We start from the raw sequence: 27,695 nt of genomic DNA on the forward strand, positions 1-27,695 counted from the left end.
GATGCTACTTATTCTATTAATATCTAATCGATTTTTACAATACTTCGTTACTGTTACCATCCCTACAATATCAACATATGTTACTTTACGTTCATATTGTTTTTCGTATTTTTAAATTTTTTATGATAGCTTATTGTTTTTGACAATGATTTTGTTTTATACCGCTTTTATAATACATCATGTAATATTGTTTTACTTACCAAATGTTTATTTTCTACACATTGCATTAATTCTGAAAATAAGCCTTCCGCTAATTCAGCAGCAACTTCAAAAGCTCTTTGGATTGTTGCTATTATATATTCTTTCATGGATTTAAGTACCGAACATTCATACCTAAAAATAATGTTTAAAAATTAGAATAGATATCGTTACGATGCGAACTAAGTCTATTGACTTACTGGTAACCAATTTGAAGAGTAAACTAGTGTACCTAGTTTAAAGTAATGCAAATAACACATTACAGACTTATTTCTAAATTTACGTCAAATTCTTATTATTACATCAAACAACTTTTGGTTATATAGGAAGTTCTAAAAACATAAACCGTGCCAAAGTTGTGCTTTTTTATTGGAATGCCCCAATATATATATAGATATATATATATATATATATATATATACATATATATATATATATATATATATATATATATATATATATATATATATATATATATATATATATATATATATATATATCTTCTTCACGTGCCATATCCGACGTTGGCGATCACCATTGCGAAGGCTTCTTGATGTTCTACCATATGGAATAATTTTCTTGCATTTGATATCTCCCATATAGTCCATAAGAAGGTTTGTAATTAAGAAACATGTTTTCTTCCTAACCTATACGGTCTTCTATTTTACCTTTAAGATAAGTCGTAATATTCTATATCGACTTCCTGTCACTATATGTCTCAGATAATTTTCTAGCTTTGTTGACACTCCTTAGTACTTCCTTATTAGTTTTTTTGCTGTCCAAGGTATCTACAGAATCCGTTTATGAATCCACATTTCCAATGCTTCAATTCTGTTCAATAAAAACATGGTTTAATAAAAACATGGTTTAATAAAAACCATGTCAACGCAAATGGAGAACTCATGGCTAATTTCTGTGATTTTAACGAACTGAGAATCAATAATACATTTTTCGACCATAAGCTCCAGTATAAATATACATTTGAAAACTCCAGGGGGTATAAATCTATGATTGATTTTATAGTCATTAAAACGTACTTTCTGTGCTGTTCTACGGAATGGAGTCATGGACGTTGAAAAAGATTGATACCAAAAAATTAGAGGCATTTGAACCGTGGATGTATCGCAGAATCCTGAGAATATCATGGACCGAGAGAGTCACAAATGTCGAGGTTTTGAGAAGAATGAATAAAGAAAAGGAAGTCATATTTACGATCAAAAAACGAAAACTGCAATATTTGGGACACATTACAAGAGGCGAAAGGTATGAACTGCTTCGAATAATTATGCAAGGGAAAATAGCAGGAAAAAGGTCCATAGGAAAAAGACGAAACTCCTGGCTAAAGAATCTACGGGAATGGTATAGCTGTAGCAACAACGAATTGTTTCGGTCAGCAGTTTCGAAAATACGTATAGCCCTGATGATCGCCAACCTTCGGAACGAAGATGGCACTTGAAGAAGAATAGAAAAATTCACCCAAAGCAAATTCTAGATATCCGAACTTTAAACTCAGCAGACGCAGGGAGTGAACATAAACTAGTACTAGCAAAGATAAGAATGAAAATAACTCCAAACCATTTTCTACAGGAAATCACCGAGGAAGGAGGCTAGCACAGAAGATACAGCTGAAACAAATAGACGACATCGAAGATATAAACGCGAGCTGGGAGAAAATAAAAAACAGCATTGAAGAAGTAGCTCGAGGAAAACGCAAAGCCATACTGAACAAAAGAAACAACAACAATACACCATGGTTCAGAAAAGAAATAAAAGAGAAATGTAAAGAAAAACGAGAGGCCTACACGAAGTACAAAACATCAAATACCCCAGAATATCGAGACACCTATAGAAGAATACGAAATGAAACAAAGCAGTTGGTAAGAACAAAAAATGAACACTAGGAAAAGTTTACAAAAAGGACGGAAAGCGACTTCTACGGTGCATAAAAACAAATATGGAGATTCACAAGAAACCAACGGAAAGAAATGGCAGAATTGAAGGAAGACAATAACATACCAGCAAACGAATGGGAAAGATACCTGACGGAACTGTTTAAAGCAAAGGAAAATAATAATCAACACAATAACGTACCTGAATTAAGACACGAAATAGAAATCAGTTTTCGGGAAGTAGAAATAGCCATAAATTCTGGTAGTGTCTGGTAATGCCAACTCCTCGATTCACCACGTATAGGGCCACGTTAGATCTTTAATTATCCCCTGTCGAGAGACCGACTTTACATTGAGCTCCTGAAAGAGGATCGTGTCGTAACCTTCCCTTCGTCTCGCCTTTCCCATATTTCTGAGGCCAACTTAAATGACTTTTGAAATATGATGACACCTCTTTTTAAGGGTATTGTTCTGAAGCTATTTTCTTGTGGCATGTTAAAGTAATTACTATTTAAATGGGAATAAGCCACAATTAAAGGTCAAAGCACGTTTACTGACGTTTCAATTTCCACTTCGGATATCGTTCTCAAAATACAAACATTAGTAAATTAAACGAATTTTGTTTTTTTGTTACTTTTTCTAATAATTTAATTCTTCTAATAATTTAATTTTATCTGACTCATTTATATTGACAATTCAGACACATTATACATTTTAAAGTAGACGACTTTAAAATGATATTGCCAATATTGTTGAGTTGCGTTCCTGGGACGACTTTACCTGTAAGATAGTTCATTCGATTACATGAAATCAACTTTAACTTGAGAATATCCGTCAGAAAAAATCATAGCATCTAATTCGTCTTTAAAAAGACAAACACATGCCGTGATAACAGTAAAAATCTCCTGTTAGTGATTCCATAGTAAATTATGAGGGAAAAACCAGGAAAAAAACCTATCCTATCCCGACATGGTAAGTATTTGGTCGTGCATTTAGTTTACTTTCAATAAACACCAAATTCTGATTTTATATGTTTGTTATTTAAAAAGTATAAACGATATATCCTCTATATGTTACCGACTTACTAATACTGGTATTTTCCTTTTAATAACTTCCTCTTTTAATATGGGTAACCAGATCCTACTACATTCTGCAGAGGAATTTGCGACACAATTGGTCTCATTTAGCATAACTAGAGTCGCTTTTATGATTTTTCTCTTTTTACCATCCGTTTCTTTTAGTATATTTGAATCATTCCATTGAACCCTATGTTCATTATTCTATCTATCTATACAGATCTATCAAATTCTCTATTTTTAATATAGGATTGATGTTCACTTATTCTAACATTTAATGGCCTTGATGTTTCACCTAAATAAAACTGATCGCATTCACAAGGTATTTTATAAATGCAATTCTTTGTCCTTTCTTGTTAATTGTTAGGTTTGGTTTTAGACAAAATAGATCTAAATGTGTTTGTTGTTTTGAATGTTGTTGAAATGTTGAATTTATTTCCTATCCTTTTAAGTTTTTCTGATAATCCTTTTATGTATGGTATTGGTATTTTCCTCGTATTATTTCTTGTGTATGCTGTAGGATCTCGTTTTAAGTTGTTCTGTTCTATTCGGTCAATTGTTGAAAATTCCTTATTTATAAACAATAATCATTTTTTAATAAAACAGATGTTAACAAATGTTTTTCCTCCAAGAACGAATTTTCGTTAGAACAAGTAACTTTGGCGGTATCGTATAAAGATTTATTGATTCCTTTTTTAATATTAATATTGTGATTTGATTTGAAATTTAAATATCTTTTGGTATGTGTTGGTTTTCTATACACCTGAGTCTCATACCCAGTATCGTTCTTAGAGATTACAACATCCAGGAAAGGTAGTGTGTTATTATATTCCTTTTCCATGGTAAATGTTATTGTCTCTTCTTTATCGTTTATATCATTTAGGAATGTGTCCAACAACTCTGATCCATGAGGTCATATCGAGAATACATCGTCCACATATCTCCACCATACTGTGGGTTTTAAATTTTGTTTAGAAATAATATTTGTTTCAAAATCTTCCATAAATATATCGGCTAATAATGGAGATAAACTAGAGCCCATTGCTAGACCAAAATTTTCTTTATAGAATTCATTATTTAGTTGAAAATACTGTTATTGTTTTCCAAATTGACGGTTGACTTACTTGGCCTCGATTTTGTAAAGATGACAATACCATATGTAAAACGCTTATCAGAAAAAATAAAAAGGATACGAAATAAGTAGAACATCACAACAACATTTAAAGCAACCAACTCACTGAGATCTATTCTGATCAAAACCAAACCTAAAAACACACAAGAGAGATCAAAGAACTGCATCTATAAAATACCCTGTGAATGCAACAATTTTTAGGTGGGAGAAACCGCAATACCACTAAGTGTTAGAATAAACCAGCATTCACAAAGATGCAAACGTGCCTGGAACAATGAGCACAGAGTACAATAGAAAGATGCATCAATAGACACGAAAGAAACATACATGAAAATGAGAAAAATCATTGAAGCAGGTCTCATCTTACTTTTACGTTAGTTTTTGACGTTTCGCATAATCCCATGTAAATACAATATTTAACTTAAACACGCCACAAGAAAACAGTTTCTGAACATCTTAAAATAGTTTAGGTTGGGCAAAGTTTTACTATTTAGCAGAATGACGGTATTAGATTTTTGTTTTGATAAAGTGCAGCAACAACCGTTGATACGTATTTCGACCTCCTTAAGTCTCTTCAGAACGGTATAGCCACTGCTCTGAACCAAAACAAAAATCTTTCCCGTCCTAGATAATAGTTATTAAAATAACTATATACAGACGTAACTACGCCATCTAAAAACAAAAAGAGAAATCAAACGATTTCTACTTGGCGAAACCGAATTCAAATCTTAACCACTGTGTTTCCTAAAATTTGCGAAACAAACAGCTGGATGAATTACTCGGCAAGGGAATCTAAAATTGCATTCCACAAGCCGTCCATCCTAGTCAAAATTCGTAGTGAATTCAGTTTCTAGTACTTCCAACGAAGTAAATAACAAAACAGAATGACGGTATTAGATTTTTGTTTTGATAAAGTGCAGCAACAACCGTTGATACGTATTTCGACCTCCTTAAGTCTCTTCAGAACGGTATAGCCACTGCTCTGAACCAAAACAAAAATCTTTCCCGTCCTAGATAATAGTTATTAAAATAACTATATACAGACGTAACTACGCCATCTAAAAACAAAAAGAGAAATCAAACGATTTCTACTTGGCGAAACCGAATTCAAATCTTAACCACTGTGTTTCCTAAAATTTGCGAAACAAACAGCTGGATGAATTACTCGGCAAGGGAATCTAAAATTGCATTCCACAAGCCGTCCATCCTAGTCAAAATTCGTAGTGAATTCAGTTTCTAGTACTTCCAACGAAGTAAATAACAAAACAGAATGACGGTATTAGATTTTTGTTTTGATAAAGTGCAGCAACAACCGTTGATACGTATTTCGACCTCCTTAAGTCTCTTCAGAACGGTATAGCCACTGCTCTGAACCAAAACAAAAATCTTTCCCGTCCTAGATAATAGTTATTAAAATAACTATATACAGACGTAACTACGCCATCTAAAAACAAAAAGAGAAATCAAACGATTTCTACTTGGCGAAACCGAATTCAAATCTTAACCACTGTGTTTCCTAAAATTTGCGAAACAAACAGCTGGATGAATTACTCGGCAAGGGAATCTAAAATTGCATTCCACAAGCCGTCCATCCTAGTCAAAATTCGTAGTGAATTCAGTTTCTAGTACTTCCAACGAAGTAAATAACAAAACAGAATGACGGTATTAGATTTTTGTTTTGATAAAGTGCAGCAACAACCGTTGATACGTATTTCGACCTCCTTAAGTCTCTTCAGAACGGTATAGCCACTGCTCTGAACCAAAACAAAAATCTTTCCCGTCCTAGATAATAGTTATTAAAATAACTATATACAGACGTAACTACGCCATCTAAAAACAAAAAGAGAAATCAAACGATTTCTACTTGGCGAAACCGAATTCAAATCTTAACCACTGTGTTTCCTAAAATTTGCGAAACAAACAGCTGGATGAATGAGCTGTTTGTTTCGCAAATTTTAGGAAACACAGTGGTTAAGATTTGAATTCGGTTTCGCCAAGTAGAAATCGTTTGATTTCTCTTTTTGTTTTACTATTTAATTTGTTATTAATACTTACTTGCACATAAACGCTATTATATCCGCTGCTCGACCTGATCCCTCACAAACAACTACTGGCACAGGAGGTTCATCGGTTACATATTCTAATACCGCTCTTATGGTGTTGGTACCACCTTCTATTACTAAACATACTATTGGTATAGGACTTTGAGTAACTGAAAATAAAAAATAAAGATTACATCTACACAATATCAAATCGCCATTTTTTTTAATATTTCTTAGTATAATAAATAAATAATTTGTATTTGAGGACACACGCCATTAGTAGATCAGTATAGTGTAGTTCTATAAATACGGTATTCGTCACAATAAACATACCCAAATTTAGACAGAGCTATATACTAATGTTGGAGAGAAATACATACGAAGATGAGAACAAAGCAGAATAATAAAGAACTCCTAATTAGAAAAAAATCAAAAAAGGTTTTTTTAAAGCATACCAGTCAAAGAAAGCTACATAAATTGATAGATGTCATAAAAAGTGTGGCACTGTTAAAACCCCGGCTTGCCACAATGTTCACAATTACACACACGTGCCGTGGTTATTTATATCCCTCTTTAATTTTACTTACATGGATATAGCCTTTGTTTTGATATGTACTTTTCCAATTTTCTTCGAAGTATAATCTCGGCACCATATTTTCCTACAGTTCCATTATCTACTAGAAGAAAATAGGCATGTCTGTTGTTTAAAGCTGCGTTTTTTGATCTGAAACAAAACAAAAAGTCAACTAATATTACTAATAATATAAAAAAAACAAACCAAGTACATATTTCAATGAAGAGAAGTGAGATATGGCAACTGTATATTTACGTTTCATACTTAATATAATTTTGATTTGAAATACTATTATTTATTATTTTTGTATTTTTAAGAGTATGGAAATAGTACTTTAGTTAGACATCGAAAATAATTGAGAAGATAACAATTAATTCAGTTTTGGATAAAAATCATCATAAGCTTTGCATCTGTCTTATGCTACATAAGAGCTTGGGCAGTTTTTTTTATACTTTTTACGTTGTAGGCTTTTGGCTTTTGTGAAATTTTCCTTTTTTTTTTTAAGAAGGGATATTCTAATAAGTTACTAAAATTTTAATTTAAATATTGTTGTGGATTTATTTGGGATACGTATATTGAGGTAAATAAATGATTTCTTTTATTGTTTCTCATTCACTCAAACATTCAGTTTGTTACATAATAGCTGGTCTTAGGACAGTTTTATAGAATTTTTTGCAGTTTCATTGGAGTCTTTTTGTCACACAACACACTATTCGACTCTTTTCATTTCATCCATCTCGCCCGAACTCTACTGTATATGTACGTCTTCATCTATATCCACTTTATCGTGTATAACAACTACTGTCCTCCGTGCTGCGACTCTCCTGCTATACCCGTCCTCTGTTTATAAATACATAGCGGTGACAGCCGTCTCGCAAACTATGTAAAGTTAAGCTAGAATCACTTATTATGTCCCTGTAGACTGTAGACCGATTGTAAAATTGTGTGTCTCTGTCTAAATTTCAGGCATCTTAATTCGTAAAATAGTTATTTATTGGCTAGTGGTTCGTAGGAGCTTGTAAACCGTTAATAATACAAGTAATATTCCTCTATTTTCCGTAAAGTGTATATTTTGATACTTTTTTCTCCAGTTTTTTCTATTGCTGATTAATATTATACTAAAATATAATTTATAAAAATATCCTATTTTAGGTATAGATTCTAAAGAAGTAAAGCGGCTTTTGCATTTGGATAAAGACATAGTTCCAGACGATGAAGCAGGGTCATATTCAGCAAATGATGAAAGTTTCAGAGCAGATTCGGATCCTGATAATAGAAACACTAAAACACTCAGAGCAAACTACTGATGTCCATGATATGATATTATTTAAGAACTAGATATTGGATGGCATAGTTATGTTGCCGAAATTAGTGTTTTCTGTGAACCATTAAGAGAGCAAGTAACAATTGAAGGCGATATTCGAACACCATATGAAATATTTAGTAAGCTATGGGATGATGAAATTGTGACACTTTTACTTGAATGCACCAACAACTACGGACATATACTTCAGCAGGTTCGCACTAAAACCCGACACTCTCGAAGTAGGATTTACAAACAGATTGATAACCGATCTTTTCCAATATTTGTCTGGTGGATGCTTCAAACAAATTTTGCGCAGCTTTGCAGCGCATAATAAGCAGTAATTTCCTACTGAGACCGATAGATTAGAAAAAGAAATATTTTAGAATTGTGTATTAGAAATTTTCAATTTTGTTATAAGCCTCCACAACAATTATCTCTAGATGAATCGTTAATTTTATTTCGAGGGCGATTAGCTTTCAGAACGTATAAACAAAAAATTAAATGTGGCATAAAGTTTTATGAACTATGTAGTGCAGATGGTTATGTCCTAAACATAGATATATACAAAAGGCAAGGAGAGAACTCCTGTCCAAAACTGAAGCGGTTGTTTTAAATTTTACTTTTAGATCCCCAAATACCCGTGTGACAAGTTTTGACCGATTTGCAATTCGGGAGTGTCCAGCAATGTGTTTAAAGCTATTATTTTTCGCAATAATTTCACTATCCAAAGTTATCATCTTATTTGTAGTAGTAACTATATTTTTACATAAACATTCTAACTACTTTGTTTTTGTGCTAATATGTTTTAAACCTTTTTTTTAAGCGTGTATCTCAACTCTTTGAGTTTTTATTCTAAATCTCTTTCGGTATTTATTATATATTCGCTCAATACGAAAATATCGACAAAAAGTCAAAGGTTATATCATTTGAAGGAAACTATTCCATAAGATTAAAAATACCAATTGACAATCAACCAACAACAAAAGTGATTTAATTCCCTAGTGTGTTACACAAATTTCGAGAAAGATAAAGTTATTGATCACTGAAAAAATTGTTTCGTAGAAACAATTCACAAATCGTTGTATAGTAAGACAAGAAACGATACAATGATAAAACTTTATAAGACAATGGTCTTTACCTTGTTTTATGGATGTAAAAGCTGGGTAAAGGTAGCATGCCACAACAAGCGACCGAGACAGGAGACCAAGATACCAAGTAAAGTGTTACTCCTTAAAATGTACCTCAGGTGTAGAAAAAGGGCATGTAACGGCTTTGAAACTGTTCTCTAAAAGGCTATCGGAAGAAGAAAATGACGATATATTTCTTGTATTACATGTTTCGAACGAAAAAAGAGGCGCGAAGAAGGATTTTGTATTTTCTAGGACGAAAATAGGTCTACTTCTACTGTATTATGTCGGAGGATATTATTTTTAATAAAAAACCATGGACAAATCAGTGCTAAAACAAAAATGTCGCGCAGCCACCGACTTCACTACTGCTCTTGAGAAGACTGACGAGACATATAAAGGTGACAGTCGTCTGTCGCTTGTCTCTGTCTCGGGCTCCGGGTTGCAGAACGACCTTAATATAATAGCACTGAGAGCAGACATGAAGAGACCACAATCGGTGTCGTCTATCTGTCACCTGTCTCGGTCTCCTGTGTCGGATGCTTGTCGCAGAATGGTACCTTAATAACGCAAAGATATAACTGTAAAACCCAACTAGCGAAATGGAATTTCTTAGAAGAGTGAGAGGAATTACGACATTTGATAGACAGAAACATAAAGACGTATAGTTGACTGCACTAACAAATTCATTGACCTTATCACTATCCATTTTTAACAGTTTTCCAGAAACACTGTTTTAGAAATCCATACAAATCCACTAATATTATTTTGCTTCGAATTTATTCATTAGTTTTTTTCCTCACCTTATGACTCTTTCCAATGGCTTTTAAAATGACCACTAGCAAACGTAGTTTGCATAAAAATTAAGGTACCCAAGTTATAACTAAAATAAAGTCCGCTTATATTTTTATAATTTATTTTAAAAGCTACAAAGCGGTGTATATTAACTTTTTTTCAAGTCCTTCGTTTGAAAAAGCGTTGTGCTAAAGGACTTGAAGATAACACACCCTTTAAACAATCATATCTCGCTTAATTTTTAGTCTTTAGAAATATAAGAAAAATAAAAATCTTCAGAAAAAAAAATCTGTTTTTTTTGTCCTTGCATTTTTTCTGTATTTTTTTAGTTGTTGAGTTATTAAAAAAACGGGGATTTTGGAGAAATTCCGAAAATAGTGACTTTACTTTAAACACGGATTTTTTCAAAAATAAACCTTCTAAAATTTGGAAATTACAATGGGAAAAACGGGGTATTAACATAAATGGCCAATACTTGAATCATTTAAGATATGCAGACGACATTATATTAATAACAGATAAAAGGGAAGAATTGCAAAATATGATGGATGAATTAAATAGCGAATCTACAAAAATAGGTCTACAAATGAATTATAATAAAACGAAAATTATGACCAACCAACCAGAAGAATTAATAATTACAATTGCACAAACAACTATAGAACAAGTAAAAGAATATGTATATTTGGGACAACTAATTAAATTAAATAAAGAAAATCAGACCGGAGAAATAAAGAGAAGGATACGGTTGGCTTGGGTATCCTTCGGAAAACTTTCCTATATACTAAAAAATAGAAAATACCCCCAATATTTAAAAACCCGAGTCTTCAACCAATGTATACTACCTGTTCTCACCTACGTTCTCAAACTTGGACGTTTACAAAGGAAAACATGGAAAAAATAGCAAGACCCAAAGAGCCATGGAAAGGCAAATGCTGAACATCAGTCTATCAGACAAGAAAAGAAATACTTGGATCCGCAACAAAACAAAAGTGACCAATGTATTAACGCAGATAGCAAAACTTAAGTGGACGTTCGCTGGACATACCATAAGACAGAAAGACGACAGATGGAATAAGATGATTATACACTGGAGACCATATAGTTACAAACGAAAAAGAGGAAAGCCACAAATGCGATGGTCAGATGACTTGAAGAAACACGCAGGCCCTAAGTGGATACAAACTGCCTACAATAGAGAGACGTGGAAGAAGGAAGAGGAGGCCTATGTCCAAAATTGGACAGCAAGGGCTGTATAGATAGATAGAGATAGAAACCTTCTAAATCAGTTAAACTTCTATATTCCAATTTTTGTATATATATGAAGTAAGTTGTAAATAAACAACAAGTAGTTTCAACCAGACTTTATTTTAGTACTTTAGAGCTTACCTTAATTTTCATGCAAATCACTTTTACCTATGGTCCGGTCACTTTAAAGATTTTTGTAAAAACTTACAGTTTTTCGGTTATTCAACATCATATGTTAAGATTTCGATGTATTCGATGAATAAAAGTTTACTTTCAAACAGCCATAACTTTGTTATTATTAAGTTTACGGTATTATTAAAAAACGATTGTCTTTGTTTTGTAACCTTTATTTTATATGCAAACAGTTTTTTTCGATATAATCTTAATTTTTGGAGTTATTCGCGAGAAACCGTTTAAAAATACGCTTTTTCGACGTGTAATTTGGGAACTTTCAGTCACGAATAACTCCAAAAAGATTGAGTTTTCGAAAAAACTCTAAACAACATTTTTTTCTTAAAATTCACTGTTCTAGCGATTACCATGGTTTTTTTGATAAACTCTTTCCACCCCCGAGCTGAGGTGGTAATCACCCCCAGAGAAAAGCATATATTGGCATAGGGTAGATTTTGATCTTTTGATATAAAAAGAATGCTCTGTTAGCAAGCATTATCCTTCTCCTTATTTCCTCCTTCTCGCTTCCATCCTCAGTTATCTGTACTCCCAGATGTAAGCTGTTTTACAACTTCAATATTTGCGTCGTCTATGGTCAAATTTTACAACGTTTGTTGTCGCTTTGTTTATACTAGGGCTTTAGTTGTATCTTGTTGTACCTATTTCTTAAGTCCACATAAAGTTCTCTGATATCTCTTTCGGTTGGGCCCTTCAAGTTTAAATCTTCTGTTTACATCACAATCTGTTTACACTTATATTAAGCAATATGGCATGACCTTACGACATGACTTCAAATTGTTCTGAAGCTATTTTCTTGTGGCATTTTAAAGAGATTACTATTTTAATGTGAATAAGCCACAATTGAAGGTTAAAGTAAGTTTATTGACGTTTCAATTTCCACATTTATATAGAGAATTCAGACATAGACTTTAAAATGATATTGCCAATATTGCTAAGTTGCGTTTAATGATTTATTTATTTTTTTATGATGTACTATGGAATCACTAACAGGAGAATTTTACTGTCATCATGACATGCGGTTGTCTTTTCAAAGACAAATAAGATGCTATGATTTTTTTCTGACGGATATTCTCAAGTTGATATCATGTAATCGAATGAACTATCTTACAATAAAGTCGTTCCAGGAACGCAACCAAGAAGTAGACGACAAGTCGTCTACTTTAAAATGTATGATATATGTCTGAATTGTCAATATAAATAAGTCACATAAAATGAAATTATTAGAAGAATTTTTCACCAAGTAACAAAAAACAAAATTTGTTTAATTTATTAATTTTTGTATTTTGAGAAAGATTTCCAAAGTGGAAATTGAAACGTCAATAAACTTAATTTAACCTTCAATTGTGGCTTATTCCCATTAAAATAGTAATGTCTTCCATTTATTGAAATGTAATGTGTGTGTAATGTTAATTCCATTTTTGAGGACGATTGTAACAATTTTCCTGAAACATTCATCCAGAAAAGTCGTTAACGTGGACAAATAAATCGTTTTTCAATGAACTAAACTTTATTAGCTTCTTCAAGATATAAATTATTGAAATGATCTTAACTTACACTGATTCTGAAGCCAAACTGACAAGGTGACAAGATGCGGTGTTCCCAAGCGGCCACCCATCGAAGTGTTAACTGCAACCGACACTGCTTGACTTCGGTGACTGAACGGCGATTTACAATGAGAGAAAAACTGTTTTTGAAGTCTTTGCATACATTTTTTTGAAAATTATCTTTTACAGAAACCTTCTTCTGATAATAACAAATACAACAAAAAAAGAGTTATCTAATTTGGTGCAGCCGTTCTGAAGTGATGCCCTTACAAATATTTCGGCGATTCATTTTTATTATTATAGGTATTTGGTCTGAATTTGACAGGTTTGTAATATAAACAACGTATTATGCTTTGTCAATACGTAAACAGATGGCGTTAGGAGCGAACATATAATTTATTGAATTTGTTTCAAATATAAAAAATAAATAAATCATAAAATTACTTTATTTACTTTAAATACATTATTTAAATTTTAAAAATACAGAAAATATAGTATGAAGATCCGCGCTAACACTCCGTGCTGTCCACTGATCCACTTTTTTAATATAACTTGTTATTTTTAAACATCTTAATTAGGTTATAGAATATAATATAATTTATATAAATAGAATTTCATGTAAATACAATGTTGGATTTTTGCAATTATCAGTTCGACTATTGTATTAAAGTGCAATAAAAAGAGTTATTAGTAAAACATTTTCATATTTTATACACAATCACAGCGGAAGAGTCCATTTGTGTACCTAACGAGGGAGAGGCCGTTAGGTATACAAAATGTCAAAACTGACCATCATTTGTTATTTTCATTTTTGAAATGTTTTATAATTTTTTGTACAGGAAATGTAAAAAAGATTTTACTAACGAATGCGATAAATCATGATAAAAGGTTAAAAAAGATACACCTACAAAAACAGAGAATAGTAAAAACAGCAATTTCGCGTTAGTCTACAGTACCGTCTACTAAACCCTTTTTTGTCTTGTTTTCTGTAAATGTGTCACATAATTTTGGTTTGTTCTACAAACGGCGTTTCAACTAAACTCTTTATATTAATTCACTGTCGAGCACAAGCAACCGTTTGTGGCTTATTGTCTCACTAACGTTAAAGCAGTTCGTAAATTATAGAAAATCATCTCTTGGTGTCATAAAATAATCTGTTTGATAATGATTGTGTCAATTTTATGAAACAAGTTGACTTTTTGACTTTTTACAAAGAATGTATAATTAAAAGAAAGTCAACTGGTATTTGCTAACAGTGGACACAAAATAAATGATTTGATTAATAAAATGATTAAAGTCGTTCTGTTAGATGAACATGTCCTTATTACATATCCTTATTTAAGCCATGGGCCTCTAGGGCCTGTTGAGCTGTATATATTCAAGTGTAGCCAAAGCAAAATAACTCACGATGTTGTAATAAGTTTAAAATAAAGTATATTATTTAAAAAAACAATGACAAGGTGATGTCATAATACTGATGCGTGTTAAGCAACTTACACGAACCTGAATAAATTGACAGAAATAATTTTAGTGATCTATCGATCATGTCATAGTAATGTAAACCTGTCATTTATATCAGTATTTGTCATTGATCAAAATCAATATGTACGTCTTAAACATTCCCATTTAAAATGAAATTTATGTAGAATCAATCACCCACTTTCAAAATTTACAAGTAATGATAGCAAAACCTTTGTTTAACATCATACCAAAAAACCAAATTTTCAGAAGATATACCATCTCGCATATTAATAGACAAATTAACAATTTCTCTCATAGGAACATTGTAAATACAACTATCAGACAATACTCAAGTTTACCAAAAACACCCGATCTCATTTATATACCTCGAATATTCAGATGGCTTAAAACTAAAGTTCAGTTTAAATATCTCCAGAAGACCTGGGATCCAGAGTTTACCGAAGGAGCTTTTATCTACGGTGCTTCAAAAGCAGTCTGTACTGTGACAGCGATAATTCACGAAGACAGGCAAGAAGAGCTAGATGATTTACTGACAATACCAGCTAGATTAAAACTAAAGCATGATATGAAAACGAAGCTAACTAGACTTCAAAAATCTGTTATAAAGATCAATCCAGAAGATATCAAATTATTTATTCCTTTGAATATAAAATTTCAAACTCAAGGTCTTGATAAAAATTGTAGAATAGCTATGCAGTTATTGGCTCTGAAGTGGCATAAAATCGATTCTGGTCCTACTAAACTTATTTTGGTTACAGTAAAGACTGAATTTATAAGAAACTATAGAAAGGAAACTGTCCCCGAATGGATAATAAATGACTTTGATATCTTAGAATGCGTTATACTATCGACATCACCTAATAATGTTAGTTGAAATTAATTATTTGAGATGGATTTCGGCAAAATAAAAAATTTAAGTGCCAATTTATTTTTAATTAATTAAGGTAGGTAGTCACGTTTTTTTTAGCAAAGGGTATTTCTCGTTTTTTATTCTTTTGCTGTTACCAAGCAATTATCACTGTCGTCTTCTTCTTCTTCTTTTTATGTAGACCTGACTACGTCTGTTTTTTAATGTGCCATTTTCACTATTCTATTTGTTGTCATACGGCTATTCTATTTCTTATCTAGTTCTTGATGTTTTCCACCTTGCATCTACGTCGTATATCTGTACTTCTACCTCTGTCCCATAGTGTTTTACTTGTTTCATTCAGGCAACCTGCGGCTCTATTTGATAGATAATGTGATAGCCTAGATATTTAAACTCTATCACTTGTTCTATCATGGTCATTATCTGACCTTCCAGTTCCTATTTACATCTTAGTAAATTTGCTGTTATACCCATGTATTTTGTTTTTTTTTTCTGGAAATTAACATGTAAAATTTTTTGGCGGTATATTGGTGCAGCATACGTTGTAAATCATCTTCACTCTAATAGAGTAGTATTGCGTCGTCTGCATAGCACATTATTTTAAGCTGTTTTTCTCCCATTTGGTATCCTTTTTTAGTTCTTACTTTTATTATTTCATCCATAATCAGGTTAAACAATAAAGGACTCAGGGAATCTCCCTGTCTTATCCCATTGCCCGCTTCAATAGGGTCAGTTAGTTCTTCTATTACTTTTACTTTTACATATTTTGTTTTGGTAGATATTTTCGATCGTTTTGATCATTCCTAGAGGTATCTCTCTTGCGTACAATACGAGGATAACGTCCTTTAACCCGATCAAATACCTTCTTGAAGTCCACAAAACATAGATATGCCGGTTTATTGTATTCTAATGATTTCTCTTGCACTTGCCTCATTATAAATATAGCGTAGGTGTATAATCTTCCTGGCCTAAAACCCTGTTGTTCTTCTTCTAGTGTTATAATTTCATTCAATTTATTTGTTATTACTTTGGTTGTTAATTTTAGTGTTGTTTTTAATAAATTAATTCCTCTGTATTTTTCTGGGTCCGAGTTGGGGCCCTTTTTGTAGAGAGGTATTAGGATGGTTGATCTCCATTCTTGGAAAATTCTGTTTTGTTATTATTGTTTTTTGGATTAGTTTTAATAGTTGTTTGGTCAGATCTGCTCCTGCTTACTTTAGGAGTTTGTTCGGTATTCTGTCCTCTCACTGGTGATTTTCTATTTTTTAATTTTCTTTATGCTTCCTTTACCCCTTACACCGCCGTGTTGAATAGTTTAATTGTATCTTTGATAGTCCATACTATGGTTAATCTGATTTGCATATTTACCTTCTTCTTATTCTTCCTTCTTTATGTAGGCTTTAAAGCCTGTTTCTTTTTCAATATTAGTCTCCTAAATTGTTTAAATTATCGCACCATCTTTTTCTTGGTCTTTCAATAGTTCTTCGTCCATTTGGTGACTTATCTCATGCTATTCGTACTATCCTATCCTCTGCCATTCTACTAATGTGTTTGTTCCACTCCTGTTTCCGTTTTGTCATCCATCCATTTATGTCTTCTATATTGCATGCTATATTGAGTTGTATAGAAGATTTGGAGAACCTGACGTTGTAAAATTCATTAAGGTAGCACGCCTCAGATGGATAGGTCATGTAATCAGACGAGAGGAAGATGCCATAGTCAGAAAAGTTTTTGATCGAAAAGGGCCGATCGGACAACGAAGAAGAGGAAGACCGAGACTTAGGTACCAAGACAACCTAGAAAATGATTTAAAGTCTATCGGAATTAGAGCATGGAGAAGAGTTGCCAGAGACAGGGGCGAATGGAGGAATGTTCTGAAGAGGGCTTTGGCTCATAAAGAGCTGTAACGCAGCATAAAATTGTTTGATCCCAAGCCTTTAGAGAATATTTCTCCTATATTTAATGAAGTTCAGAAGAGAATACGTCACTCTTACAATACCAACACTAAACGCTACAATTTACGTAGACGTGATGTAAAATTTCATGTAGGTGACAAAGTCTGGAAGAAAAATAATATCCTTTCAAAAGCTGTGGATGATTTTTCTGCTAAATTAGCTCCTAAATTTATTCCCTGTATTATACATAAAGTTTTATCTCCTTTAGTATATAATCTTAAGGATCTAGATGGTAAAGACCTTGGTAATTTTCATGTGCAAGATATTAAGTTAGATGTTACTGATTCTAGTGATGATGAGTCTCAATAATGTTGTATAATATAGTAAAGCATTATCTTTTATCTCTTTATATTTTGATATTTCTGTAGTTATGATAAACATATTAATCTTATTTATTTGACATTACCCTAACTGTTTATATATTCCTATTATTTTACTTTGGGTAATTGTTTTTGATTTTGATACAATTAAAAGCCTCATCCAGCACTTTATGTATGACAACATGGTTAGTTGCATACATGGTGTTTTAGTTTTCCTAGGATACATATATCCTAAGGAGATTTTGGGCCAGATTATAATGAATCTGTGTTCCTTTTTGGTCTTTTAGAGACAATTAATATACCGTAGTAGGTATATATATTTTTTTTGGATGATGTGTTTTTTCTTATTTCTTTTGGAGTTAAAATAATTCTAAGCATCTACTTTTAGAAATCTGGTGTAGAATTATGGCGCTTTGAAGTTTGATTGTAGTATACCTACTTTCATTTGTTTTCTTCTATTTTTGTAAACTATATTTATGCAGTACTTTATTCTTTTGTGTAGATCCCTGGTTTATATTTAGTGAGAATAACATTTCTTATGTATCATTATCTTATTTTCATTATTAACTTACTCTTAGTCTTCTAAGACTTGTTTTATGCAGTTACTATATCTCTTTTGTGTAGAACTTTGTCTTATTTGACATATCAAGTAAAGTTTATATGTATTTTTGAGTTGTTTATCAATAATTACATTTGCATATCAATGTCTACATGCTTTTACTCATTTTATAATTTTGATATTATTGTTACCTTACTTTAGGTACTCAGTTATCCTGAGTACTAATTTTTTTTTGAGGTTCATTCATTAGCAGTATCCATTAACTATTCATTTTTGTGAGATATGATCTCTATATTATGTATTTACCTGACTTTGCTTATTTGTCCTTATTTTTGTATACTTACCTTTGACTTTGATTATTAACTAGACTTCATACTATGTGTATAGAATGCTATTTTGCAAAGGAAGTTGTTGTACTTCCGAAGAAGAATTTCTGAAGACAGAATTCTTCAACAATGTATATCTGAATATATCAGATGCATTGCCCCTTTGTTATTATTATTTTTGTTATTGTGGGCCTGAGCTTTGATGCAGATGTACATTCGTACCACTGGATCTTCCTTAAATGATGGGTTGTCTCCAGGGTATGGCGTCGGGGGGTTCATGGCACATAGGGCTGCCGTCTCCGAGGAGCGCTGTCGTGGTTTAACCGTGGGCTATGGGCTACTGCGTTCATACCAACATGGTTTCAATTGAACCTTTGGTAGGGTCCATGTACAGTACCAAAGTCTACAGATACCCGATTAATTTAAATTAATATTCTTCATTCATTTTTAGTCTAATGAATACTAAAATTCATTGGGTAATATGCATTTATATTCCCCTGAGCGTTTCTCTCAAAAACTGTATATTATAATTATTAAATTTTTATTATAAACTTTATGCTACACCATCTTACTGCTTACTTTATAACAGTACCTATTTTATTTCAGTTTAATGAATACTGAAATTCATTGAATAATTTTTTTTTTCCAGAGATATTCTCTGTAGTAATTTATTAATATTAGATTAATAATTTTAGTGTGATGAATACTACAATTCATTGGGTAATTTTTTTTATTTTCCCCAGATTAACATCTGAAAATTATTTTGCTATTTTTTTTTAAATATAGCAAATTTGAGTTATACTTTAAATTTTTTATGAATAATAATGTATACTTAATTACTTATATTCATTAATTTAATTATTTTGTTATATATATTTTTTAAATAACATATAACAAATTTTAGTTTGACGGATACTACAATTCGTTGGGAAGTATTCAATTTCCCTGAGTAATACTCTAAATTTTTTTTTATGATCATTCTTTTGTTATTATATTCATTAACTTGATTGCTTTGTTATAAAGTATTTATTTTTGATTTGTTACTACAGATTACTACTGCATATATTTATTCCTAGGTAGAACATTGTGTTCTTGTTTTCTTTGAGAAAAATTTCTCAGTTGTGTTCGAAATTTTTCTGATGGGTGGTAGGAGTGTGTAACGTTATAAACGTCACATCTCTATTAATTTATATTTTAATAATTATTTCATTTTAATTTCTTTATTAATTTATTAATTTCTTTATCTTCAGTTTAATTTTTACTATTTTTTTATTTATAAAAATAGTTGGCGCCCCTGTTTTTCTCTTCTTCCTCTGTGTTTATTTTCTCTCTTTCTGTCCCGTAGAATAAATATTCGCCCTCTCACTTTTGTTCGGCAGACTATTCTGTTCCGTGTTGACTGACAAGCTAGTTTCATGATATCTATAGCAACGTCCTATGACATCTGTGCTAACTTCATTCAGTCTCCCACTTTCTGTCAAAACAACTTTTCTGTAGTGGGATTATTTTTTGCCTCTTTTTGAAATTTATAAAAGAAGGCAAAAATTATTATAAGACTCATTTTGTATAGTCTACAAATTCTCTTGGGTTTACTGGACAGTTTATTTTTATTGGACATAACAAAACCTTACTGGACATATCGAAATTTTATTGGTCTTATTGGCATATTTGGACATACAGCCACGTGTGACTGCAGCTCTCCAGAAGCCACAACTTCTAATTCCACAACTTCTAATTGGAGGATCCAACAGCTAGAGCACACAAGCCGCCCATCGAAGCAATAAGTAACACTTATAACTGTTAAGCTTTGGCAGGGTTAATTATTGTTTTTTTTATTGATTTAAATAAATATGATTGGTTAAAATTTGTCTTATTTGCTATCAACTGAGAACTCAGGTTCAATCCCTAGTTTAAGACAAGACGAACTCACCCTTGAGATACTGAGCTAGGCAAGGTATAGACGATAAGCTCCCATGGTTGATTGAGGTATTATTTTTTACAATAGTACTTCAATTCTCTTTGGTAGTCTTATCGTTACAACGCCACTGATGATGATGATCTTGCTTGCTCTTCTTATGTTTTCGCTTCTCTCCCTAGGCAAAAGTCTTTTCCCTGATGTTTGTCGAAGTATATTCATCTCTGTTGTTTCTAGTAGTCGTCTCGTTTTAGATGTGTCAGGTCTTGTCTCCGCCGTGTATGTTAATATATATGTCTAATTGCTGATTTATAGATTCTTGTTTTTGTATCTTGTCTTAGGTTTGTTTTTCCAGATTGTGTCATTGAGATCCCGCCGCTTTACTTACTTTTAAGCTTTGTTGTCGTACTTCTTCTTCAACATCTCAGTAACTAGTTATGTCTATTCCCAAATATCTAAACCTTGCTTCCTGCTTCATTATTTTTCCATTAATTTCCATTTTACATCGTAGTGGGTATTTGGATGTTGTCATATATTTGGTTTTTTCTGCTGATATCATCATATTGTATTTCTTGGCCGTTGTATTGAAGATGTGTGTTAACCTTTATAGCTCGTCTTCTGTCTCGACGATTAATGCGACGTCGTCTGCATAACATAATATTTGGATTTCTTTGTTCCCCATTCTGTAACCATGGCCTTTACGTACTGCTTGTATTATTTCGTCCATTATTATACTAAAGAGAAGTGGGCTGAACGAGTCGCCCTGCCTGACTCCGCTTTGTACTGGTATACACTGTGTTAGTTTTCCATTTATCTTTGCCTGTATTCAATTATGGAAGTAGATGTTTTCGATAGTTTGTATAATACTGACTGGTATGTTTCTTTTATACAGTAGGTAGGTACATAGTTAACGTTAGGAGCTATTCATATAGCTTTATAGATTTAAATACACCCGCGAATTAAGAGGAACAGTATGTGTGTGAAATTAAAGGAATATCTTTTATTTGATGATTGTGTTAGGTGGATTAAGACTACTATACAGTTTTTACTACTATAAGTTTATTTGTAAAAATGATATTTTTTTCTTTTCATAAAAGCTCGTAGTGTTTCCTTCGATAAATATTTAAGTTTGATTTTGTTTAATGTTACCACCTTGATCGTAATATAATTAATAATATATATTTTAGCATCGATTGATGTCGCTAAAGCTGTAGTGATGATCAAAAGTAGTTGATCTTACAGTGATGGCGCCAAAATGTTTGGTAAACTAAAATTAACAATCTATTGTTAAACATTGAAAAGTAATATAACTGATTCTTCTACAAATATACCTTTTTGTCTTTTGTACTTTTTTGTGATCTATCTTTTTAATCGGAAATAACTATAAATTTACCTGCAAATGTGTTTATTTTGACGTTTCATTTTATACTTCGGAATCCGTTAATAAATATATTTTGAGAACGATTTCCGAAGTGGAAATTAAAAAGTAAAAATAAACGTATTTGCAAGTAAAATTATGGTTTCATCAGCCTCTCAGTCCAAAGCCCCCAGTTCAAATATACTTTTCAAGAGACAGATACGGTCTACTCGAGTACTTTCAGCTTTCTAGCGAATTAGTTGTTCCGTTTCACTGCAGGATACATCGTGCCCGAAATCAAAGACAACGACGGCAGGCATTGAAAGGCGGTATCATTACTTGGATTGCATTTCCAGGAGCAAAATATTGCATAATTGTATTTCCTAAGTTAGAATATCTCGGACATATTACACGTGGGGAGAAATACACCTTGCTCCAACTGATTATGCAGGGAAAGATCCAAGGAAAGAGAAGCATAGGGAGGCGTAGAATGTCATGGCTGCGCAACCTGAGAGAGTGGTACGGATGTACATCAAATGAACTTTTCAGAGCAGCTGTCTCAAAAGTCCGAATAGCTGTGATGATTACCGACCTCTGCCGCGGAGATGGCACTTGAAGAAGAAGATTTCCAGGAGCAACTAAAACTCTTAAACACTCTGGGATGTCCAGCCTAGGCGCGGACCAGCCGCACGTCTTTCGTATTGACAATAGACTGTCTAGCATTGAAAAACCCAAGAAAATCCACCCTCTTAAGGAATATGTGTCAACATAAATGGATTGCTGACGAAGATTTCGGAAAAGTTCAAGGATCGGAAAAGTAAGTTTTGCCTGACATTTAGGAGGTATTCTATCCTTTTCGGACAGAACCCATGTCCCGACGAGTCCATCTACAGATGAGGGTGGCATTCTAGCCACAGCATGTGGCTCCACCTTCGCCGTCTTGCTTGTGGTGCCACACAAACACTTGTCCATTATCCCTATGAGAGCGAACCAGTGAATGCAGGTAGGAATAAGGTCCCTACCTCGTAAGTTGGACAAGTCATCGCCGAGAAGCCTACTCCTCTACCACTCATCTCCAAAGTGGGCACGTATTACAAGCGCACGTTCAGCTTGGGACTAGACGTTTAAAAGCTTGCAGTCCTCCGCATATAGGTTATATGGAATGAGAGTAAAGTGCTCCTAAGTGAGCTTGTCTCGGATACTAATAGTACTGGTACACGTTACTGTACTTATATTCATTAAAGTAAGATATACTCAAATGGAGCTTCGCAGGCCGCACTGCTAGACAAAAAGACCAACGTTGGAACGCCACAATAGAACATTGGAGACCTTACAACGGTAGACGAGCAAGAGGAAGACCACAAATAAGATGGGTGGATGACATCAAAAGAATAGCCAGAACAAATTGGAAGTATGTTGCTCAGGATAGAGATCGATGAAAGGAGTTGGGAGAGGCTAAGAAGCCTCTCTCTTTGTCCAAAAATGAACGAGAGAAGGCTAAGAAGAACAAGAAGACAGACCGCGTCCTATATATGTTTCTGCGGTTTAGACACCTCAGTCGATGGCTCACCACCTTTTGTTCCATCCCAATTAGTCGCCTCTTACGATAGGCAGGGACCAGAACCCTAGAAATATTATCTTCGTCCGTTCACTTGGTAAGGCTACTTGGACACGGCCGCTACTACACTGCCGCGTGTACCCAACGTGGACCATTCGAACAGCGATAGGCAAAGAATCGATGTATTTGGCACGAAAAAATAATGCATCTGTTCAGATTAACAACTCACAACACCTCTCCAGTCCTATATATTCAAAAATATTAACATTCTTTGGATATATAACACGCGCTGAAAATATAGAGATACAAGCAAAACCGGAGGGAAGAAGATGTCGATGGCGATCACCAACCCGATGAACTGATACAGTCGAGAAGTCGTATTAAACACGAACTTTGTTAAAGCGATACTCTTCCTCTTCCTCATTCTTAAAGCCCTTGTCAGGGCGTAGCGACACTTTAAATATTGTTAGCTTGCTGTCTACATTGGCTGTGCCATATGGACGGCTTCATATAGGGATTTTTTCACCAGAGTCTTTATTTGGTATGCTTATCATGTTGGATATCTTCCTTTTGGTCTTCGGCCTTCTTCCTTTCCTTTTACTAGCAATCATTCCATGGTCCCCCATTCTTCTAGCTATGTGGCCGAAGTAATTTAGGTATGATCGATTTCCTTTTTTTAATAGCTTGTCTTTTATATGCAGCTCTTCAAAAATTGACAGATTGGTGCTATGTTCTCTCCAGTACACGCGTAGAATTCTTCTATATACCTACATTTCAAAGACTTCGATATTACTCTTGTACTTCGTGTATTTTAACTTTGTATGAGTTTTTATCATACAGATTTCTTATTAGGTTAACTAGGTGGTTAGGTACTCCCATATTTTCCATTATACTCCAGAGGGGATTTTAATAAATCAAAAGCCTTTGTGTAATCTACGAAACAGAAGCATTGTTAAGGTATATTGTGTTCCGTCGCTTTTTCTATTATTTCTGTGGTGTTCAGTATCTGCTCCCGCATTCCTTTTCTTGGTACGAATCCGCATTGTTCTTCGGCTATCTCTGGAAGCAGAAACTTTTTTAGCCGTTCATTGATTATATGTAGCAGGATTGTACTTTCATGAGGAATAAGGACAATGGTTCTGTAATTGCTGCATACGGTTAGGGATCCTTTTTTATGAATAGGGGTAAAGGTTGATTCGCATCACCCATCAGGCCATTGACCTGTGATTCATATCATGTTGCACATATCCAGTATAAGATCTACGCCAATATCGCTCATTGCTTTTAGAGTCTCCGCTGGTATTTCATCGATCCCTGAGTTTTTTTTTGTTTGTTAGTTGGTTGAGAGTCTTCTCTACTTCTGCTTGTAAAATGATTGGATTTGTCTCTCGAAATGTTTCTTGTGCTCTGAGACTGACGCATCTTGTGAAGTGTCTTAATGTAATTAGGTATGTGCCACCCAAAATAGTGATAAATAAAGAGACAGCGTAAAAAGAACAATACGATCCTTGGAAGAATCGCAACAATCAGAATTACTACACATCTGTTCAGATGAAGAGATTGGAAGGAACGTTTTAAAATAAAGCATTAACAGTTAATTGTTAATTCACATTATTTTCTGATTGACTAACCTCTAATTTTTTACCTTGTATTATCAAGGAGCTGCTATTCATTATGATGGGAGTAAAGACGCTTTTCGTGCTTTAATGCATACTTTCTGATTTTTTCTTTTCTTATTGTTTCCTTCAGATCTCTACAAAGCTAGGTATTACGAAGGAACTACGGTGCATGTAGAGTGGACCCCAATACGTTGATTTGAAATACTTTTATTATGTTAATATTACTTTTAATTCCACATTCCTGTAGTTCTGTACCACAAATCCAGACTAGCTTTAGGATTTGTTTATAAATTAAAAGTTTATTATATATTGATCATTTGGATTTTCTTCCAACCAATACAATTTTCTAAATTTGATGTTAAGTTCCTTTCTTTTTTAAATGTGTTCTTTCAAAATTGCATTTGTTTCTAACTGTTCACTATGCTCCACTATTTTTCGTCCAAGTCTAACGCTTAAATTTTTATATATTACCTTCTTATTAAAATAATTTTGTTCCTTTTTCTATTTTTGGTAACATTTATTTTATACGATTTTCTTAATAAATAATAAATAATTTTCTTTCACACACTGGATGTTTTATGGTTAATTATACCACGTTTATCATATATTTGTCATTTACTAAGACTGATAATTAATATAATATAATAATTTATCAAATACTATATTTTTTAACAATAACTGAGAGACAGATTTGTCCATAAAGAAGATAGATGGCTGAAACATAAGCGGCGAAAAAACAAGTAAAGGGTAGTTAGACGCCAGATTCATACGACAGCTGGGTTAAAATTAATGGACAACTTATTTTGGATAAATAAATATTAAAAATATCATTTTAGCCTTAATAAACAAGAACTGTTCACGGACATGAAATGAGGGATAGGGTAAAATATTTACGATTACAGTATCAAACCTATTTTTCTAATCCGTAAAGCAAAAATATACACTATCATTTAGGTATCTTAATTGCGTTAGTGCAAATAGCGTTAAATTAACTCTTGGCAGTTTAGACTGATCTTAGAAGCATGTACTACACTTCTAGAGTTCTTGAAGTCAGAAAAGTGTTCCAAAAACACCAAATTTTGATCTTTTTATGTCTATTGTGAGTTATTCGTTATCTTATTATTAAATTATAAATGAGGTGTTTTTGATATGTTGTTACCACATTAATGTTGCTATTCTTTGTTGGTAACTCCTTTCAGCATCGCTAACCAGATCTGGATATTGTTGACTTTGCTACGCATTTTACTTTATTTAGTAAGATGATGTTTCTTTTAAAACTATTAATGTATATTTTCACTGGACTTTATGTTCACATATTTCAAGCATGTTTGCATATCTGAGACTTATCAAATTCTCCGTTTTTAATTTAAAACTGATTCTTTTTTATACAGTACCGGCAAAAAAATCTTTACACAGTGAATAAAACACATAAATCAGGATAGCTGTTATTTTAATTTTACAAATTAATCCTTTATATCACCATTGTAGTCAATGAAAAGCTGGTTAAAATGGTTAAAAAAGGAAATATAACTCATTATGTTTACAATTTATATTTAGTTATAATATTTAATTGAAGTAATTATTTAAATACCGCTGCAACGGTCCTAGATTTTTATAACATGTATTCGATTAGTGTATAATCAGCCGGTTTTCATTTTATTTTCTGTAACATACATCGTATCTTCGAAGCATAAACATGTGCTTAATTCCTACAGGAATTAGTCAGTTTTAAACAAACGTTCTGAAATTGTTATCTACATTCTTGTCAAAGAAAAGGTGGCGCCCTTTATTCTCCTTTTCTTTTTACACCAAATTCTGTCTACTTCTATTGGTACGTTTCATCAATTTTCATCATTTTTATCCAAATATATCCCATACTAGATTTATATACCCACGTACCAATGCTCGCTGTTGTGTCCTTTAAAACACCTGAGTGCCGGTTTGCAAGATGAACATACTTGATTCTGGAATTCTTCTTTTCTATATCCACCCAGGTCTAAAGTTTGCTACACTAGTACATAATGTAAGAGCTCCTTTATAGGTGATATATTAAGTTTTGTTCTAGTTATCAATGTTTCTACCTCCTCTAGTTTAGTTTTTATTATTTTTAAAATTTTGTGTGGTGGCCCATTTGTACATAAACTACTTATGTCAAAACTTACCAAAATGTTTTCATCTCTGCTTTTTTTAACAATCTTTTTGTCCTCTCTGTATCAGGTCGTGTTTGGGCCGCGTACTTCATTATTGGTCTGATGACTGTTTTGTTAATTTTACTTTTCATTTCTCTTCCGATATTTTTATTTCTCCATGTTGTTTCATTCAGGCAACCTGAGACTCTATTTGCTCTCTCCGCTTGATCTTCCACTTCTGTTTATAGCTTTCCGTGGCTAGATAGTGAGACGCAGTGTGTTCACTTTTTAGTTCTTACTTTATTTATTATTTCATCCATGTTCAGGTTGAACAATAGAAGAGAATCAAGAATCTCCCTGTCTAATTCCATTGCCAGCTTCAATTGGGTCAGTTAGATCTTCTTCTACTTTTACTTTTATTATGTTGTTTTGGTAAATATTTTCGATCATTCTGATTATACTTAGAGGTATCTCTCTTGCGTAC

The 27,695-nt window shown here is 32.9% G+C and overlaps 1 protein-coding gene across 13 annotated transcripts in view; it reads right to left on the minus strand.

The window, feature by feature from the left end:
* Window positions 1-27,695, minus strand: part of Trpm (transient receptor potential cation channel, subfamily M) — an 888,877-nt gene that overhangs the window by 137,795 nt on the left and 723,387 nt on the right. For all 13 annotated transcript variants that reach the window (XR_011950088.1, XM_072523326.1, XM_072523332.1 and 10 more), the window contains 3 exons: window positions 6,925-7,061; window positions 6,351-6,507; window positions 201-333 (listed from right to left, as the gene is read on the minus strand). Coding sequence is in view for 12 of the 13 variants with exons in the window: in XM_072523326.1 (XP_072379427.1) it covers window positions 201-333; window positions 6,351-6,507; window positions 6,925-7,061 (427 nt within the window). In the remaining variant the exon portion in view is untranslated. The remainder of the gene's footprint in view (window positions 1-200; window positions 334-6,350; window positions 6,508-6,924; window positions 7,062-27,695) is intronic.

Source organism: Diabrotica undecimpunctata, chromosome 2 (assembly GCF_040954645.1).
Source record: "Diabrotica undecimpunctata isolate CICGRU chromosome 2, icDiaUnde3, whole genome shotgun sequence".
Taxonomy (NCBI): domain Eukaryota; kingdom Metazoa; phylum Arthropoda; class Insecta; order Coleoptera; family Chrysomelidae; genus Diabrotica; species Diabrotica undecimpunctata.